The sequence below is a fragment of the Platichthys flesus genome, chromosome 12 (genome assembly GCF_949316205.1).
Source record: "Platichthys flesus chromosome 12, fPlaFle2.1, whole genome shotgun sequence".
NCBI classification, from domain to species: domain Eukaryota; kingdom Metazoa; phylum Chordata; class Actinopteri; order Pleuronectiformes; family Pleuronectidae; genus Platichthys; species Platichthys flesus.
In genome coordinates this window covers 13,625,458-13,643,221 of record NC_084956.1, presented here as the reverse complement: position 1 = coordinate 13,643,221, position 17,764 = coordinate 13,625,458, and the positions used below count along the sequence as shown (strand labels likewise).

The 17,764-nt window shown below is 42.8% G+C and overlaps 1 protein-coding gene across 1 annotated transcript in view; it reads right to left on the bottom strand.

The window, feature by feature from the left end:
- The window catches only part of LOC133966586 (neurexin-1a-like), a 294,707-nt gene that overhangs the window by 151,785 nt on the left and 125,158 nt on the right, over nt 1-17,764 (bottom strand). The window contains 3 exon segments of the mRNA XM_062401563.1: nt 4,672-5,113; nt 10,367-10,528; nt 14,326-14,627. Of these exon segments, the coding sequence (XP_062257547.1) occupies nt 4,672-5,113; nt 10,367-10,528; nt 14,326-14,627 (906 nt within the window).

Genomic DNA, 17,764 nt, shown 5'->3' with positions numbered 1-17,764 from the left:
TTTCTAAATTATTTGTGAAGCATACATTCACAAGGTAAATGCCTCAGGGGTCATTATCGAGTGGCTCCTTCTCTCTGCCTCTACTTCTTCCTTAAGTCATGTAAGAGCAGTAAACAGCAAACAAGGATGCTGTTAATTCTACATCCATGTATGTCTAAATTGATGTAAGTGCATGACAAGAGAAGGATGTCAGCATCTCTCAGGCATCTGCTTAGAGTGCTCTGCTCACTTGTCAAAGTCCTGCAAGAAAGTGTGTAAACACAGTCAAGCTATGTTAAGTCAGGAGGCACTATACAATCCCATGGGGAGATGTGCCATCGCCAGGCGTGGAGCATGGGAAACATGGAAACACAAACACATACACATACACAAACACACACACACACACACACACACACACACACACAGTTCAGGACTGCTGTTTAGAACATTAGTCATAGCCAAAAGGGGAAGAGGGATGTGTCTCTGCGAATGTTACCGAGCATAAAAGAGGAGGAGATGGATGCAGAACAAGATGGAAGCAGGGAGATAAAGATGTCTGGAAAGAAGATGAGGGAGGGGTGTTGATGACAGATAAGAAAGCAGATGAGGGAACACAGCGGCAAATAATATCTAGAGATGCAAGTACAGGATGTACAGTTAAGGCGGGTTGATCAAAGTGATGATGCAAGCAATAAATGAGGATGAATACTGATGAAGAAGATCAAACATTTTCAGCCAACTCCAAAACACTCCCTCTCTCTGTCTGTCTGTCTCTCTCTTTCTCTCTCTCTCGATCTGCGGGCTGAGCCGTAAGTGGTACTCCATCATCAAACCTGAAGGCAGGGGTCCAAATGACAGCTCAGATCTCGCTCGCACTTTCTGCATCAACAGCCAGGCTCAACATGTCCCCTAACCCCACTCACACATCCCCAAAACATGTTAGACAGGGGATTACTACAATCCAGTTAGGGCGATACGGCCAAATCTCTCTATGTTTAGATTCTCTGTGGGGAGAGAGGAGCTTGTGAGTGGGCTGTGAAGATGGGGGATGTGCCGTCTACGTGTGTGTGTGTGTATGTTTGTACTCGCATGAGGCCATTTGTGTACTGTAGGCGTGTGCAAGCCTGTGTGTGTGGGCCCGGGCAGGAAGTGGGGGGCTTCAACAGAGCAATGTCCGTGTAATGTCTCTGATGAGTGACCCACGGCACTCCCAGTGCAGAGGCCCTCACTTAAAAGCAGAGTGTCTCTCAGCGACTCTAATGCGTTGAGGTTTGAAGATGCTGTCTGAGAGCGAGAGTCCATTTCCAGACTGGCTTCCTGCAGGAACATCCGTCTAAACTAAATAGGGCAGGGATCATTATCTGCCATTGTCACGGCTGCAGGAGGCGCTGCACATGGAGGACCCGGCAGCACGTAATTATGCCCGGCTGTGGCGTAGCACTTTTCTTCTGAGTGATGTACTTGGTGGCGTGTATTAATAAAACATCTGAAAAAACAGATGAGGAACAGAGCTCCCAATATGTTTGACGGCTCACGCTCTCAGGGGGGACACAGAATTAGTTTTCCTGTTTTTAAATGACCTGAATTCGATGTAATACTAAGTGTGACAAAAAATGTGTATGTTTGTCAGACCAGCATTATGCCCACATATGGACTTTTAAACCTGCTTCACTACATGACAGAGCCTACACCTTGAACAAATTCCCTAATGCTTATTGATAACAGCAGCTCATATATCTTAAGAATCACCGTGTTTGAAATGACTCACTAATCATAGTGAATCCGCCATCTTTCTGGTGCTGTTCAGATCTTAGTGGCCTATTTTCAATATTATTGTTTCCCACAATGCATCATTGAGCAGTAGCCGCAAACTGAAAGTTTCCAACCATTAAATATATACCATCATGCATTGTGTTAGCTGCGTCGTCAGAAAAACAAATTGGAGACGAGAGTGGAGAGGGCAGCACATCCTTCTCCCGTTTGGCATTTGTAGTCCTTCTAACTTTTATCAGAAATACCTGAAATACCGTCATGTTAAACAAAGACCGGTTCATATCTGCCTTCAATTTCACAGAGAGATTTTTAGCGTGCGTCCTGAATATTTCCTATTTAAAATGATTTAATAAAAGCAGCAACTGTGGCAAACAAATGTATTTATACATTTAAATAGGGTCACCTTAAAGTGTTCATACTGTGTAAAATAAACTTTTGTTGTGGGATGCTGTTATTTATCATGATCTTGCAACAATAAGCAAGCAGAGTAGTGTCCAAAAGCTTCTTTATCTTTGGCTAGTGAGTTTAATATATAGTCCTGTACATTGAAGTTACTATATAATGGGAAGGTGTTAGTGAATGAGTGGGGGATTTCAGACACAGACTTTATTTCTAAAGCTCTACCTTGGCTCGGCTTTTAACCAAACAATCAATGTGTATCCATAATTCATGGGGGGAAAAAATACATTTAAAAAGCTGCATTTAATAAAAGGTATTATTTGTATTGTTTTCAAACCCCTCTGTTTGCACAAATGTGCACTGTTGGAATTGCATGTGTCCTGTGGGAATGGAAATCACATGAGGCCTATTCTGTACAAAGGAGCTGCAAGAAAAAAAAAAAAAATCCACAGCTTCCATTTGAGGTGCAGCGCACACATCATTACACTCTGCAAACAATGGTGCTCTGTGCTGCTCCTGGAAACCTTCAGATGCAGGAAATTTTGCATTTAGCGGCTCTGCTTTCGTTTGGGATTGGCTTTAATCTAAAAGGTGAGCAAAGAAATGTGAAAATAGCTCTCGTATGCAGTGCGCTGTGTGAGTGCACTGCGTCAGGGTGCTTGTCATCTTGACACGAGAAGTCGTCACACTGCGGGGACCTTTTTTTTTTAACGTCCCCTTTACACTCCCGCGTGTAAGTGTTGATGACTGAGACTCGGGCAAAGGAGGAAAAGTTATTCTGAAATGTCATTAGTGCACAGCTCAGCACAGCACTGCGCAGTAACTGTCTCAGTCCTGGGAGAGACCACCTCCTGTTTCCATGGAAACTTAGGCAGGGTAGACAGAGAAAGAAATAGAGAGTATAGAGAGAGAGGTCGACGTACAAAAAAAAAGAGGTTCGATAGCTTATGTGTGTGTGTGTGCATGTGTGTACTGGATGTAGAGTTAAGTAAGGACTGTACTGTATGTGGGATGGATGAAGGGAGGTTTCTAGTTTCTCATAGTTTGGTCTGTAAGTAAATATTGTAGATTGTTGTTTTCTGAGAAGTCACCTGCAGCTTTTATTGACACTTATATTTTAAGCCGAAGTCAAGGGGAGCTACATGTTGTAAAGGAAACCGGGAAACCGTCAACGCAGCATGAAACAGCTGGACTTGAACACAGAACAACATGAATGGGCCCTGTTGTTATGAACTGTGTATACAGCTCAATTTAGACCAGCACCCAGTAATGCTTTGGGGGTAATGAAACAGTTAATCTAATTTCCACCTCCTGAGAAGGAGTGGAAAAAAATGGTCAAGGGGTATATCTAATTTTCAGCATGACATTGTAAGGCCTTGGCTCTGAGCACACACTAACAAATTGCTGCTTAGATAAGCAAATCAACAGGGAGCAGAGCGGAGGGACCCGGGGGCTCAGAAGACACAAGGGGAGACAGAGCAGATGAGGGACTTATTTTGTGGTAATTGTATATCTAGAGTCCCAACGTGTGGCACAAGGTACCACCAGCTGAAGTCATGAGGTCACTAATAGAGCCTGACCAATCTACAGTATAATCAGGCCGATAATACAGGCCGATATGAAAACTGTTATGAGAATGACTAGTCAAATTTGGGCCTTACGTTCACGTAATATAATTTTTTTTTTTTTAACATAAAGTGGTTGCCACACATTAGAGTCCTCCCAACTCTCTTTGCGTGCTTGGGTATTGACATATTTGCAATTTGTATTTTAAAAAATGGCGACCTCTCAAGTTCATGGAGTGAAGGAATCAGTTTTTTGGTAATATCATTTTTTTGTATACATTCGCCAAGTTTATTTTTTCGTCTTTCTTTGTCTGTTTGTTTGTTCACACGCATTTAGCTGGATTTGTTTGATATTTTTTATTTGAAAAATATTTATCATGAACTTTATAGTTAAACTGTAAAATATAAAACCTCAACTACATTTCTTTCTAATAACGGTGTAATACTAATATCTAAAGAATCAATGCCATCTTTTTAAAATCTGCCTATATATTAGTATCAGATTCTAACATCCATATCAGTGAATTAATCTCAATATCTTTATATGTTTACAATGAGCATGTAATGTGGATAAATGTTTACTTATCACTAGTGATGTATTATCAGCCTATTTCTTCCACAGAAAAGTTAACTGTGACACCAAAGTAGTATTTTTGTTGCACTTAAATAATTGATGTACCCGGCGCACAGCAGAGCTCCTACTCTAAGATTCTGCTTCATGTTGTGGAGCATGTATGTCTTCTATGATAGATATTTACACTACAGACTACCAGTCATCCTCTCAACAACAGAATGCAAATATTCATGAACACAGCGGCTCTGAACGCGCTGCAGATAAAGAAAATGCATAGATATATGCAGACAGATTGAAGGCGTATTCTACATTCGTTAGTGTTTCAAACATTTTACATCTTCTTCATCCGAAGACTCTACATGATATCATAAAATGTACCTGATCTGCCATCTCGCTGGAAGTCCACATGGTACCATTCGCCGTCATTGACCTTCTTATTGACCGCCCTGGTCTTTGTGGTTCCCGAGCCCATGTCCAGCAGCAGGTAAAGATGGCCATCCAGCATCTCGATGGCAAAGAAATCCACCTTGAGAGTCTGCGGGTTCTTGGAATCCTTCCCAGGCTGTTTGGGCTTGCCGTGGCTGAAAAGGAGAAGGCCGTTGGGCTCGGTGGTGCGGAAGTCAAAGGAGATGGAGCCCGTCTTCTTGGCGTTCCACTTGTTGAGGATGATATAAGACTCTGGCGTCTCGAAGGTGATGGGGTCCAGAGTGGCCACGTTCTCACACTTAAAGGCCACGGTACCATGGACCTTCATCTTGGGGTCACCCTGCCTGGCCAGCCTGGACAGCTCCAGCCTCACGTCATTGTTTTTGTACACAACCTGGATTTGAGTAGTAAGAGAAAATCAATACTACAGTCATACATACAGTATCTCACCCACAATGTCAAATACTACCATCTTGTATTGTTTACAGAGTTTAAACGTGGAAACTATCGAAAACACTTCTTATTCAAATTCAGTAATACAACTTCTTCAGACACTTCTTCGCTCAGGAATAGGATTAAAACGTTTTGGTCCTGACAGAGTAAAACTGTCCCTGACTCAACCAGATCTTGGTAGTATGCCCTGTCAGAGGTTTTCACAGCCAAGCTGCAAATATACTTTAAGGCCTTTGTAAAAGCACCTATTGCTCAAAGCTTATGGCTTTTTAATTGCAAGGTCAGTGAATTGTGCCAAGCTGCTTGGACCTTGTTATACTTCCCTGCATGTCTAGTTGATATGTATAATTGCTTTAAAAAATGAAGGAGCTGCTTATGAAAATCAGAAGCTGCCGTTTGCAGAGAGGCTTCCGATGTTTGCCTGACAAAACATGTCCTTTATCTTTTACCTAAATACAGATCAGTTCTATTTTTAAACAGTTTATCATTTATAATGTATTAGTTCTAATTGGTGTCTGGCTTGACCACCGGCTAAAGATCGCACTATTGTGAGAAACAAATAAATACAATGAAATATTATTGTACGAGCACAGCAGTGCAGCCTTTGCCTTCGCTTGACTGTCTGCTGAAGGAAGAGACGTCTGATTTTAAACAACAGTAGTGATTAGGGCTGGAGGAAATGATTCAATCGGGGAGTGTCTATTGAAATGATGAATCTGCACCGATGGCTTGTTCGCAGGTGCGAAGGAAAACGCTGATCTAGGCCCCTGTTGGACCCTGTTATTAGGAGAGAAGTTGGCAAATTAGGGTTAGGGTTAGTTACCCTAACCCTAAAGTAAACCAATGAATGAGCATACATATTCACATTGTTCTTGATTTAGAAAAAGTCCGAAATTTGACAGTCAGCACGTTTTATTTTTTGCTGAGACAGTGATATCAGTGTCAGTTCATATTCTCAGGAAGTGTAAATCAGACGTGGTTCTCAGCTAAATGAAGTGCATCAGTGCTGTGACCTTTGATATGCCAAGTGCTGCAGAGGCATGAAGAGCCCATTACAGAGGAAATGTGTCATAATGTCATGTGTTAAACCATCAATTACGGATTAGGATCATTGTCATATGGTTCAGCACCAGCATTAACTGACCCTGTGTATTTTATGTTTGCTATTGGTTTTCCTAGTTAAACCCATTTGTGTTTAGGACATCCTTCCATCCCTTATCTTCAGTTGTTATGCCTGTGTACGTACAGTATAGTACAGTTGCCTCTGCAATCCCTAAAGACATAATGACCTCTAGGACTCAGAATCTTTTCAGGTATACCAAATAACCTCTGAGGGCCGTGGGGGAGGGTCTGGAGCGAGGTACAACCTGGGCAGGTTAGTAACACACAGAGACAAACCAGCATTCATGTTAAAATTCACACCATGGCAGGAAGCGAGAGTACCCAGGGCAAAACCATCAGGTGACAGTGCTAATGAGTAAACCACCATACTGTCCATTTTAATCTCCTATTTAGTTGTTAAATAAAGACACTATACAATACATATCAAATTCTGCTCTAAACACTGCTTCTGAAGAGAATCTTCAAAAATATTGATAAAGCCACAGACTTACTAGCCACAATGTGTGTGTGTGTGTGTGTGTGTGTGTGTGTGTGTGTGTGTGTGTGTGTTTAGGAGGAAGTGATACTGTTTTTGCAGCAATCTTACAGAAATTAGAGGCGGCCGTAACCTCATCATCATCCGATCTATGTCTTGAAGAAGTATCTGGCGTGATTGCAGCTGGCTGACCCCTCTGCCTAGTTACCTCTAATTTCCACATGCGAGACAAATTAACATTTTGGTGGATGTCAAGAATTATTTTCATTAAAAATTCTGCGTGATCACAATGACTTCACCACTGAAACGCACAAGTATTTTAAGAAAAAGCTGTATGAAGAAGTTGCAAAGCAAATATTGTGTACCCCTCAGAAAGAGATGCCAATAGAGCACCAGGCAAAGGGATAAAGGAGCAACTAATATTTAACAACAACCCTTCAGAGCCGTTCAGCTCTCCTCCACAGCGCTCTAACACCTCTAATTGCTAGGCAGGACTGTGAAGTGACGGCTAGCTCCATTATAGTTAAAGCCTGTATATGTATTTATATAAGAAAAGAGTCTTAATGGTGAATCTATATCTCTTTCACCGGGCCGCGTCACATGAGTTACAGCTGCGCAAAACAGTGGCCATGTTCTTTATTTAACGTTATGCTACTCGTTCACCTGAAAAAACGGGACACCTCTGATGGGATTGCATTTGCATGGAGCATTTTGCTTATCACTGACTCAGATCTACCGCTCTGGTAGATTGGAGCTCACAGCGGAGCATCAGAATTAGGCGAGCTTTGGCTTATAAAAGCTTGGAGTAATTTGTGACTGACTGTATCATGCCGCATTCAACTGCAAGGACAACAGGAAGCGGATAATTGCGAGCTTTTACTCTCACATCATTATCTCCCATCACATAAAAATGTACACTACAGTTCGCTCTCAAGCCTGACACTGAGCAGAATAGAGTGGAAATGGAAGTGTAATAAAGATGATTTGACCACAATCTCCTGACGGTGCCGTAAAGAACGTAAAAGTGACAGATGTGGTGATATCTCTACCAGCCGGACTTTCGACCTGTCGACTAAAGGTGCCAGAGACACAGCCAATAAACCCAAATCAATTTTTTATAGTCAAGACAAAGGGCACCTTTCCGAGTCGAAGGGGCGACTGGTGTGAGCTACGACTGGTGCTGCACTAGTAATGCTGCACTAATTTGTCATCAAGCTCGGGCGGTGACAGCTGAGCTATTACTGCACCAGCATTTGTTTTGCCATCAGAAGAACCAGCGGGCGGGCGTGGCAACCCCGGGATCTGGAATCTGCAGACAAACACTGCAAGAAGCCACTCAGGACCAGGCCATCAATCAGGGCCCTGCAGCGCACGCTGTTAGGAACCACCGCTGATATGTTATCACGCCATACACAGGAGCTGAGCCGAGACAGGAAATGTGTTTAATTCAACAGGCCGGATGACGTGATGCAGCGAGTTTGTTCACGCACTAAAAATGTCCGAAATAAATTAAAAGCCAAGTAGGTGATAGAACCGCTATGGATTTTTACAGCGTATGCGCTTTCTCTTAGAAAAACTGGTATTGACTCCTGCACTTGTCCTGTAAAACTAAATAAGGGATATTAAATGATCCCATGAGCGAATAAAAGAGGGGAAACTATGTAGCAGCCACTGTGGTTAGGCTGATGTGCAGCAGCAAAGGCAGCTCAGTTGGGTGGATCTCCGGGCCTGGGGTGCCCCAGTCCCATTGCCGCAGCATCTCAGAGACACGTAGTTAACTAAGACACGTCTCCTTAACAAGCAGCCCTCTAATGAGCAGTACATGGCGTGTGGACATGTGGTCCACACCCTGCCTGCTCATTAAGCAGACCTGTCTAAGACATCTCGCAGAGGTTCACTGACGATGAGCCTGCGCTTGAGGTGAGAGACAGAATGTAGGACAATAAATGAGCAAGAGCAGCAACACAAGAAAAAGACTAAGGGAGACATTAGGAAAAGGGGAAATAGCTTTTGAGATAAAACATAAAGAGCAATGGCTCATTTGTGCAGTTCAGAGATTTATACAGATATTTTTGTGGATTTAGGTCGGAATCCATGTTAACCAACATTAAAAGCTTCAGGTGAAAGGGGTATAACTTGAGAACCCAAAGTTGGATAAATTATCTCTTTCTTTCCTCCTCTTGTCCCATCTCTAGAGATGAAATATAGACAGCCAGAGTCAGTCTGTGTGGAGGTGCATGTTCTCCCCATGTCTGCACGGGTTTTCTGCAGATGCTCCAGCTTCCTCCCACTGTCCAAAGACATGCATTGCAATACATGCATATTCAGAGCATACACCACCTCTCGCAGCAGCAACCCTACAAGGATTAGCAGTATAGATAATGGACGGGAAATTGCCTCGAGTACAACAACATACGAGTGCAGATCTAAGTGACAAATGACAGACTGTAGGTCATTACATCATGAAACCCCCAAGATACAAAATGAGCTGTGTTCAGACAGTATACATTTTACGTCAAAACAGTGAAGTACAGCGATGTCTGTTTTTTGGTGGGGAGTTTAAACCCAGGTAACCATACTTACATATTTTGAGAACTTTAAGGTAACAAATGTCTACTGAGGATGATTAAACACAAACTAGTCAAATGAGTAGTCAAATCCCCCACTGGAAGAATAGTAAGGAGTGACGTAGCTCCAACTGGCTGATCTCAGGACCACAGCTCCACCTAAGCCCAATTCATGCATCTGCATCGGAGCTACATCGTAGGTACATACGTTACCTTTGCACGGGGGCCAAGCCTTCAAAGTTGTGCGGAGGTGTGTGTGTGTGGTGCTGGAATTACACAGCTGAAATGCTAGTGGCGGTTCTATGGTGGAGTTAAGTGATTTCCGGTTTCTAGTGCGCTTATTTTAAAATTCTCCGGAGTCTCTGTTTACCTCAGAACAATGGCACATATTACTAATCGGATCATGTTGGAGTTGGAGCTGATATATGTCTAAGATCAATTACTTTTTCTCAAAGAAAAGCAGCAGAGAAAATGTAAAGAAAGAAGCTCCCGTGTTCATCCCTTCAACTCAAATCAAAAATGGCGGGGAGTCTGCCCGAAATGAGACGCTACCAAGTGGACCAATCACAGCTCTTGCGGTCATACGTCGCCCCAATGTGTCGTCACTTTCTGGGGAGGTACAGGTCAGGGTGCGGCGTAGGGTTCTAGGTACAGGTCAATCGTAGGCTGCGGCATAGCTTCGACGCAGAGGGATGAATTGGGCTTAATGCACCTGACAGATCTGTATGAAGCCTGTAGTCGAGTAAACCGCAAGACTGAGCTCTGCATGTGAGGCACTGTGGGACAGCGTGTGCATATGTGTGTGTGTGTGTCTATAACATTATCACCGCACTGAGGGGGTGGTAGAGGCAAAACTAAAGTTTCTGTGAGAGTATACAAGGGAAAGGAGGTGAAACTAACTAAAGCAAAGTGGAAGGGATGAGACAGGGTCAGTGTGTGGGTGGATGTGCCTGTTTGGGTGTCCTGAGGTGAAGCCAGTCATATCCTGCACACCCACCAGCCTCAGAGTGCCCACAGAAGCAGTGTTTACCTCCTTGAGGCAGCCCATGAAGTTGTTGCTGACCGGAGATCCGGGCAGGTCAGCTGTGCTAGGACTCCCTCCAACATAGAAGAAGTCGTCAGAGCCTAGCATGGTGTAGTCCTCTTGTGTGTATCCTGTGGTGGTCAGAATCCCATCCACGGATATTGTTACCTAGACAACAAAGCACAGGGAAAAGACGTGCTATACTCAAACAGCCTATACACCGCAGCGCCATTGCCTTTTTCTTCTTGTCGTTTATGATAGACTGAAACCCATTTTCATGTCTGTTCTTTTTTATTTATTTTTTTATTCTCTTTTTTGTATTATTTTTATTCTCTTTTTTCTTGTTTTCAAATATTATTTTGTCCAGTTTGATTAGTAGGAAGACTGCAAGCCTTCAAACAAAAATATTGTTAGAGTTAGTAAACTGCCCAAACTACAGTGTTAGTATTGCCCCTACAGCAACTTAAAAGTACTTTAGCAGACACAAAAATGGTGTTAGTAGAATGTTATCCATGTTAGTTTTAACTGTTAATTCCATATTAGTACTTCCAGCAGTTCTACAGATGAAATCAGAACGTGCCACTGGGTTAGAGAGGGAGCACATGCCATGAAAAGTACAGTCACCTTTCAGTATAGGTCAGGACACTGACTGAGGATAGTAGAAAAACAAAAAAGCATGCACGCATTTGTCTTTTCTTTTTGTTCACAAGCGTACAAAAAGAAAATGTTCCCAGTTGCTTGGTTGGGAGACAGCGTCAGAATTTTTGACACAGTGTCCAATGCATGCAAATGCTCTTGGACACTGCAAAACCACAAAGGAGATAAAAAACACTGGAGAAGCACCACAGACACACACAGCTTGACTGTCACATAGTTTTTGACAAATAGGCAACGTGGCATTCGCAACATGTAGTCAAAGTGCATGCCATGCAAAGTGAATGGGGATACAACTGGCTGAGCCAAAGAGCATCAGGCCAGCCAGACAGGAGAGGGTCCTCATTATTAACCACAGCCTGATGCAAAAGGCTCGAAATGATGCTCCTAAAAAGGTGGATCAAACAGAATTTGACAGGAAACAAGTGAAATAAGGAGGGCGAAACAAATGAATGAACCGAGAAATTAAAAAAGGATTCGAAAAGTAAGCAGAAGAGAGTACCAACCGCGATTTCCCTTTTTTTGTAAATGACGTCTACAGTAAAAAAAAAAGAAAGAAAAGAACACACGGCAAACCCAAACTAAGAAACAATTAGAATGATATCTACCGAACAATGTAGTTTGTTTACCATAGCGTGTCCAATGCCTGAGTGCTTTGTGGAAAAGGGGGGAGAAAGGAAATTAAAAACTGTGAACAGAATAACGATTGTTACTCAAATAATATTTGATGGTCAATACTGTTAGTACATTGTTAAACGGCAAAAACCCTACAGGTTAGTAGAATGGCACATTCCATGAATGATGTTAGTTTGTTTCAAAGCATGTTAGTAACATAGAGGAAAAAAGGGCAAAATAAGTTGAACAAGAAAAAAGGCTGACCAAGGAAATAACAGGAGTGCTCCGCAAGAGGAACCAGAGCTCGACCAGTAACTCCCTTCCTTCCTCCCGGTGGTTGTGCACCATGTTCTTTATGTTACCAGACCACTGAGAAGCAGAAGCTCCCTTACCCAAGTCCTCACAGAAGGTTATGATTGACAGACACCAAATGGTTCATAAGAAGGAATGCCTAAAGCACATCAGTCGACCCTCTTTGACAGTCCTAAGTTTGAGACCATTTTAAGCTTTGTTTATTTTATTGGTAGTTATTGGTATTTTAATATCTTTGCATCGTTTTATTGTTGGTTTTAGTCTTCCGACCAATACAGCGTTTCAGACTTTCCGTCGTCCATACAATACTGTACCTCCGCTTGGTCTTATTGATGAACTTTAGGATCACTCTACTGCAATGAGACAAAGCAAAGAAGACCCTGACACAAAATGAGGAGGATGGTAATTCGGATTCCCCCACAGAGCATGCACTCATATGCTTGGTTGTCTTTCACATTTGAATGCAGTGAACGTTCCAAGCTGGCCAGATCCTTGGGTTTTTCCAATAATCAATCTGCTAATTATGCAAAAGAAGCAGCTCTGGTAGTGAGGCGGAGACAAACATTTCCCACCAAATGAGCAGGAACAAATCTAGAGATGCTGTTTTTCAAAGTCTGGTCTAGCATAGTCTGATACTGTTGTGCTAATGGAAAATAGTCTGTACATGGGCTAAACAAGATCCATATGTATGCCGGGCAAAGATGACACAACAGGCCAGTCTTTGCAGGCCAGTCTTTATGAAAATATTATTTGCATCTGCCTTTCCTTAACACTTAGACACGTAAAAACCTAATCCCAATTCAAGATGTCTTTCCCCTAGCAACTCCAAGTTATAATAACCTTTAAGTCCTTTTGGGTTTGGTAAGTGATCTGTACCAACTGCTTGGTGTATGTGCTAGTGACTGGGATTTCTTCATGAGACACATGTAGCAGTGCTTTGTGCACCAAAGATTATAGCCCCAATACCTCAGCCTGTGGCATTTTGCTACGTAGGTCCTGGAGTGCTGATAACACTCAGCGACTTACTGCAACAGACTCCTTGACCAGAATGATTCAAAACACATCAACCTACTGTAAATGGAAGCAGGGATCAGGATCCTGTTATAGTGGTGGCAGCCTTTAGCCGACAGGGATGTGAAATTCCAACCTACAGCTGAGTAGCGGCTGACATCGATTGGCATTGTTGTTCGAGTTGCAAAGCCGCTGACTGCTTTGATGTGTGCTGCGGCAAGCCTTCAGTGTCCAACAGTCTAGCACTGTTGGTCTATCCCAGGGTTTGCTGCCATTTGCTGAGAGGCAGCTGAATCCCGACACCATTTAGTGGATGCTCGCATGGTACAAATTAGTATTAGTCAATCTGCTTGCAATGCAACAAACCCTAACTCTCTGTAGCCTGACCCCCAGTCAGGACAAACTCTTCTTGCAGATGGATGCACTTGGACATGACCAAGGGCTCTGCTTTAAACGTTTTCCTTCATCCCAGCTGATTCCACTGCTCTGGGTGACAATCAGGCATGAACCGTTTCTGTTGATACCCTGTCTAGTCCCCCACTTGTGAGCAACATTGCCAGAGGCACATGGCACAATCAGTAGGATGGCTAGAAGGGGCCGTCCTCTGATGTAGAGTAATGTAAGAGGCACAAGCTGCTAAATGGAACAGGAAGACGAATTTGTAAGAAGGGGTCTGACCCAGACAGGCTGTCACCACATAGTCTCTTAAGAGCTATAAATGCAGAGATGGGTCGTCAAGGCATTGTTGAAGAACCTATTAGAGCCTGTCGATCCAGTTGGGAGTGATTTGCCTTTGCTCATTGAACTTTGAATACAAAGCATAACCCTCAGCGACTAAACTGTGTAATGTCTACACAATAGACGTCTTATAAAGAATAGGTTATCAGAATTGTTCCTATTCATTTACTGCTCTTTTATGAAAACTGTCTTGTGAAATAAACTCCCAACAGTGATGTCATCCATAATAGAAATGTACTAATAAAAACCAAAAGCCTATTCTAACTGCACTGGCATATGAGTTCAGTCAATTCCACACATGAATACTAAAAACTGTTAAAACTGAGGTCTTGTTTAAGGATATCTTCATCATAGTAATACACAGGTATATATAAAAGGTTAAACTCTAAATAAATGTCATGCTCTTTGCAGCTCCTCTCCTTTCCCCCTTGTAACTTAATCGAGGTCTGGATTGACCGATAAGTCCCTGTTCACTTGTGGTTCTGTTTTATCTCCACCAGAAACTACCACGATTCAATTTAGCAATCCAATTACGACGTCTGGTCAGAAAATAATATATTGCATGATGGTAATGATTAAAGTGCATCTGTTTTGATTCATTTACTGAGTCTCTGCATCATCCTCTGTACTGTTACCTGACGTAGATTCCTTGTTACTTTGACATCATGCCAATCATTGTCATTAAATTTCCCATTGACTGGCTCCACGAGAGCTTCAAAGGCTCCAGACCCCAAATTAATGACGAGAGAGACAGCCCCATTTTTCAGTGCCAGGTTGACGTAATCAGCTGATTTGCCCGTGTGCAGCATCAGTCCGTTCCTCTGCAGGGTTTTGAATGACAGTGTGATTTCGTCACTGCTGCTTTGAATCGGGTTCAAGGACAGGTCGTAGCAGAAGAACTCCGATCCTTTGAAAGTTGCGACGTACTCTTCTTTTCCTGCTGAGACATAAAAAGAGAGAGAAAAATGTGCTGCATTAAAATCAGGGGCCCTTTTGGTGCCTGTTGGGAAGCAAGGAAAATGATGAAGAGCGTCTCTAAATTACTGGATTAGTGATAGAAACAGACATTGGACAAAGGTGCCGAGCTGAACTGTGATAGAAGTTCATTTAGAGGTGCAGCTGGGTCCCAAGACTCCCAAGATAGCACCTACCTTAGCCGGAGAACCCAGGTGGATGGAAGCAGATCATTAGGACTTCACTGTTAATACACTTTAATAGAAACTAGAAAATTCCTCCTGCCGAGAAATTCCGAATGGGTGCCTAGAATTTGCCGGCTCAAAAGAGACTTTTTATTTTTTTGGGAAGAGAGACAGACTGTGTCAATTTGAGAGAGAGGGAGAGACAGAGAGAGACCCAGAGACCCACAGAGAGAGAGAGAGACAGAGACAGAGAGAGCTGCTTTAAGAGAGAGAGATAGTAAGATCCAGAGAGAGAGAGAGAGAGACTGGTTTAAGAGAGAGAGAGAGAGAGAGAGAGACTTGATCAGTAGGTGGCGCTAACACTGCATACACACTCATAGATCTCTTCAGGTCAGGGCTCTGATCATGTGACAGGATTTTGGGGGCGATTGCTTAAATTTCATTTTCACACCGACCACCAGGTGGCGCTACAACTGTCACTTCATACACACTATTACAGGAATCTGATGTAGAGCCAATCACATTGTAGTAAAACAGTTCCCCCCCTGAAAGACAAAGAAAAAAAAAATCAATGTTCAACTCCCACTGGGATTTGAACCGACACCCTCTGCATCACTGTCCCTCTACCCTACTGACTGCACCACCTATAGTGTTGTAATACAGGTGCAGTAGTTTATTTATAGATCTCACTCTCCCCTTTCCCCATTTGGCCCCCCTCCTCAGCGTGTGTAACTCGCTATTTACCGCAGGTGTGCGAGAATAAGAGGGAGACATCAGAGCTCAGGAGAACCTCCCGAACAAAATGCTCTAATTCAAAATCTATAACTCCTGTCCGTGAAATGAAAACACCGTGAGAATCACAAGGACGAACAAGTACATATCTATATTATTGTTTAGAGCCCAAAAATGAGGCCATGTAGACAGTTTAGAAACGTACTTCTCATTTCATAAATCTCCACCAAACAAATACTTGTTACTCAAAAACTATAAGTCCTATCTTGAAAATGAACACATTGACTTAAGATATCATTGACAGTTGATTATTTAAAGAATTCAACAGTTCCCCCCTGAAAGACAAAGATAAAAACTCAATGTTTGTATCTTTCCCACTCTAGTACTGGAACACGCCATTTCGAGTGACTGTCCCTCAGCTCCTCTGAATGCACTACCTGCTGTGTTGATTACACAGCAGGTAGCCTGCACCACTAGGCACCCATAATAACACCTAGTGCACACTACTGCTATTTTGGGGCCCGTGATACCTAACATACTAAGCAAAGGTTTTCCTTGTGCATGCTGATAAAGTATCACTGCACTGTTTCATCATACAATTGAATAACTGCTCTGCTTTTCCTGCAGACATGAACTGTTTGTCTCATCCTATCTGTGTTGTGTCAGTGTGATCAAGGTAAGAGGACTAAAAATGATCTGCTTTATCAAAATGCAGCCGTAGACCAGAGCCGACCGAACAGACAAGCACATAGATAAATCACATTCTGTTTGTACAAGTTACACAAGTCTCATAACCATTTCGGGAATAGTAACTTAACATTAGCTGGACTGATTAAACACCACATTTACACAAAAGAATTTCTAAAAAAGCGCACAGAATAATATGATGTGAAAGCACTCTACCCTACATGACACAGAAATATATATAATCCTGTCAGAAACAGACAAACAAACCTCCTTGGCAAAGGTATCAATTTGCATATCTCAAAATCTAATAATTTAAACTTCTACAAAATATTTTTTTTTTTGTGTAAGTGTAAAGGTGTATTGATAAATTCTCACTTCCCTGTGACTCTCCTATACCTAAAGCTCTATTGCTCAGCTCCACCATACGTCAACCACTGGTGTTTATCCAATTTCCTGAGCTGTTCAAGCAGAAAGCATATTGGTGACTCCCTCCGTCATTAAAAACAAGTCAGCGACAACATATGTTTCTGGATGCACCCGAGCGAGTCACCCCTCATCAGCCGTCAGACGAGTGCAGACGTGACAGGGACTTGACAAAGCACAAATAACCTTAAGAAAAACCCTCAACACAACACAAAGCGTCTGTGAACCTCAGGAGCTGATACATGTGAGCAGTCATTAGGAAGCATTTAAAAATAGCTTTTGACAGATAACAAGCCATTAAAGCCACCAGCTGAAAATAAAGCACCAAAACACAAATTGACCAAAGCATTCAATTATCATAAATGGAAAGCACTGCACGTCTATATACGCCAGACGCACACCTCGACACACACACACATGCACAATGTTTGATTCGCATTCCAGGCATTGGACACAACAGCGTAACAAATAAAAGGGGTTGCTGTCCACAACAATTTGTCACCTCATTGATTCCCCCTTAAAGGTACTATAGTGTGCCTTTGGGAAAACTACAAGGGGCTGTAATTGAAGTTGACTGAATTCCGCCACGCTTTGGTCCTTCGCTCAATGTCTGAGCCCTCTATCAGTGGAAATGAGAGACCTCGACCCTCGTCACAAGAACCCACCTCACCCCGCTGCAGGAGCTCACTGGCCACATAACAAAGAGAGTTAATACATGGGGGTCATTCTCATCTCTCTCTCTCTCCTCACATCCCCGTGCCTGGCACCTCTCAGTTAATTCCCCTAACCAATGGGGAAAGAATTGTGTGTGTGTGTGAACAGCAGGGCGTTGTGAGGAATTTACAACACTTGGGGCACAGCCCAGAGGCAGTTTTAGGGCCGTGAGGGTGTACATCAATTCATTCATTCAATCGCTGGCAGCCCGGTTCACTCTGATGTAAGCAAACTGTCTGTGGGTCGACATGAAGCACAACGATCTGAGCATCAGTCTCCATTTTCCAAGAATTTAGTTTGTTTCCTAATAACTAGATCAATCAATTCTGACTTGTCAACCTCAAGATATCTGGCTTTTGAAGTGCCATCTCTCCATATT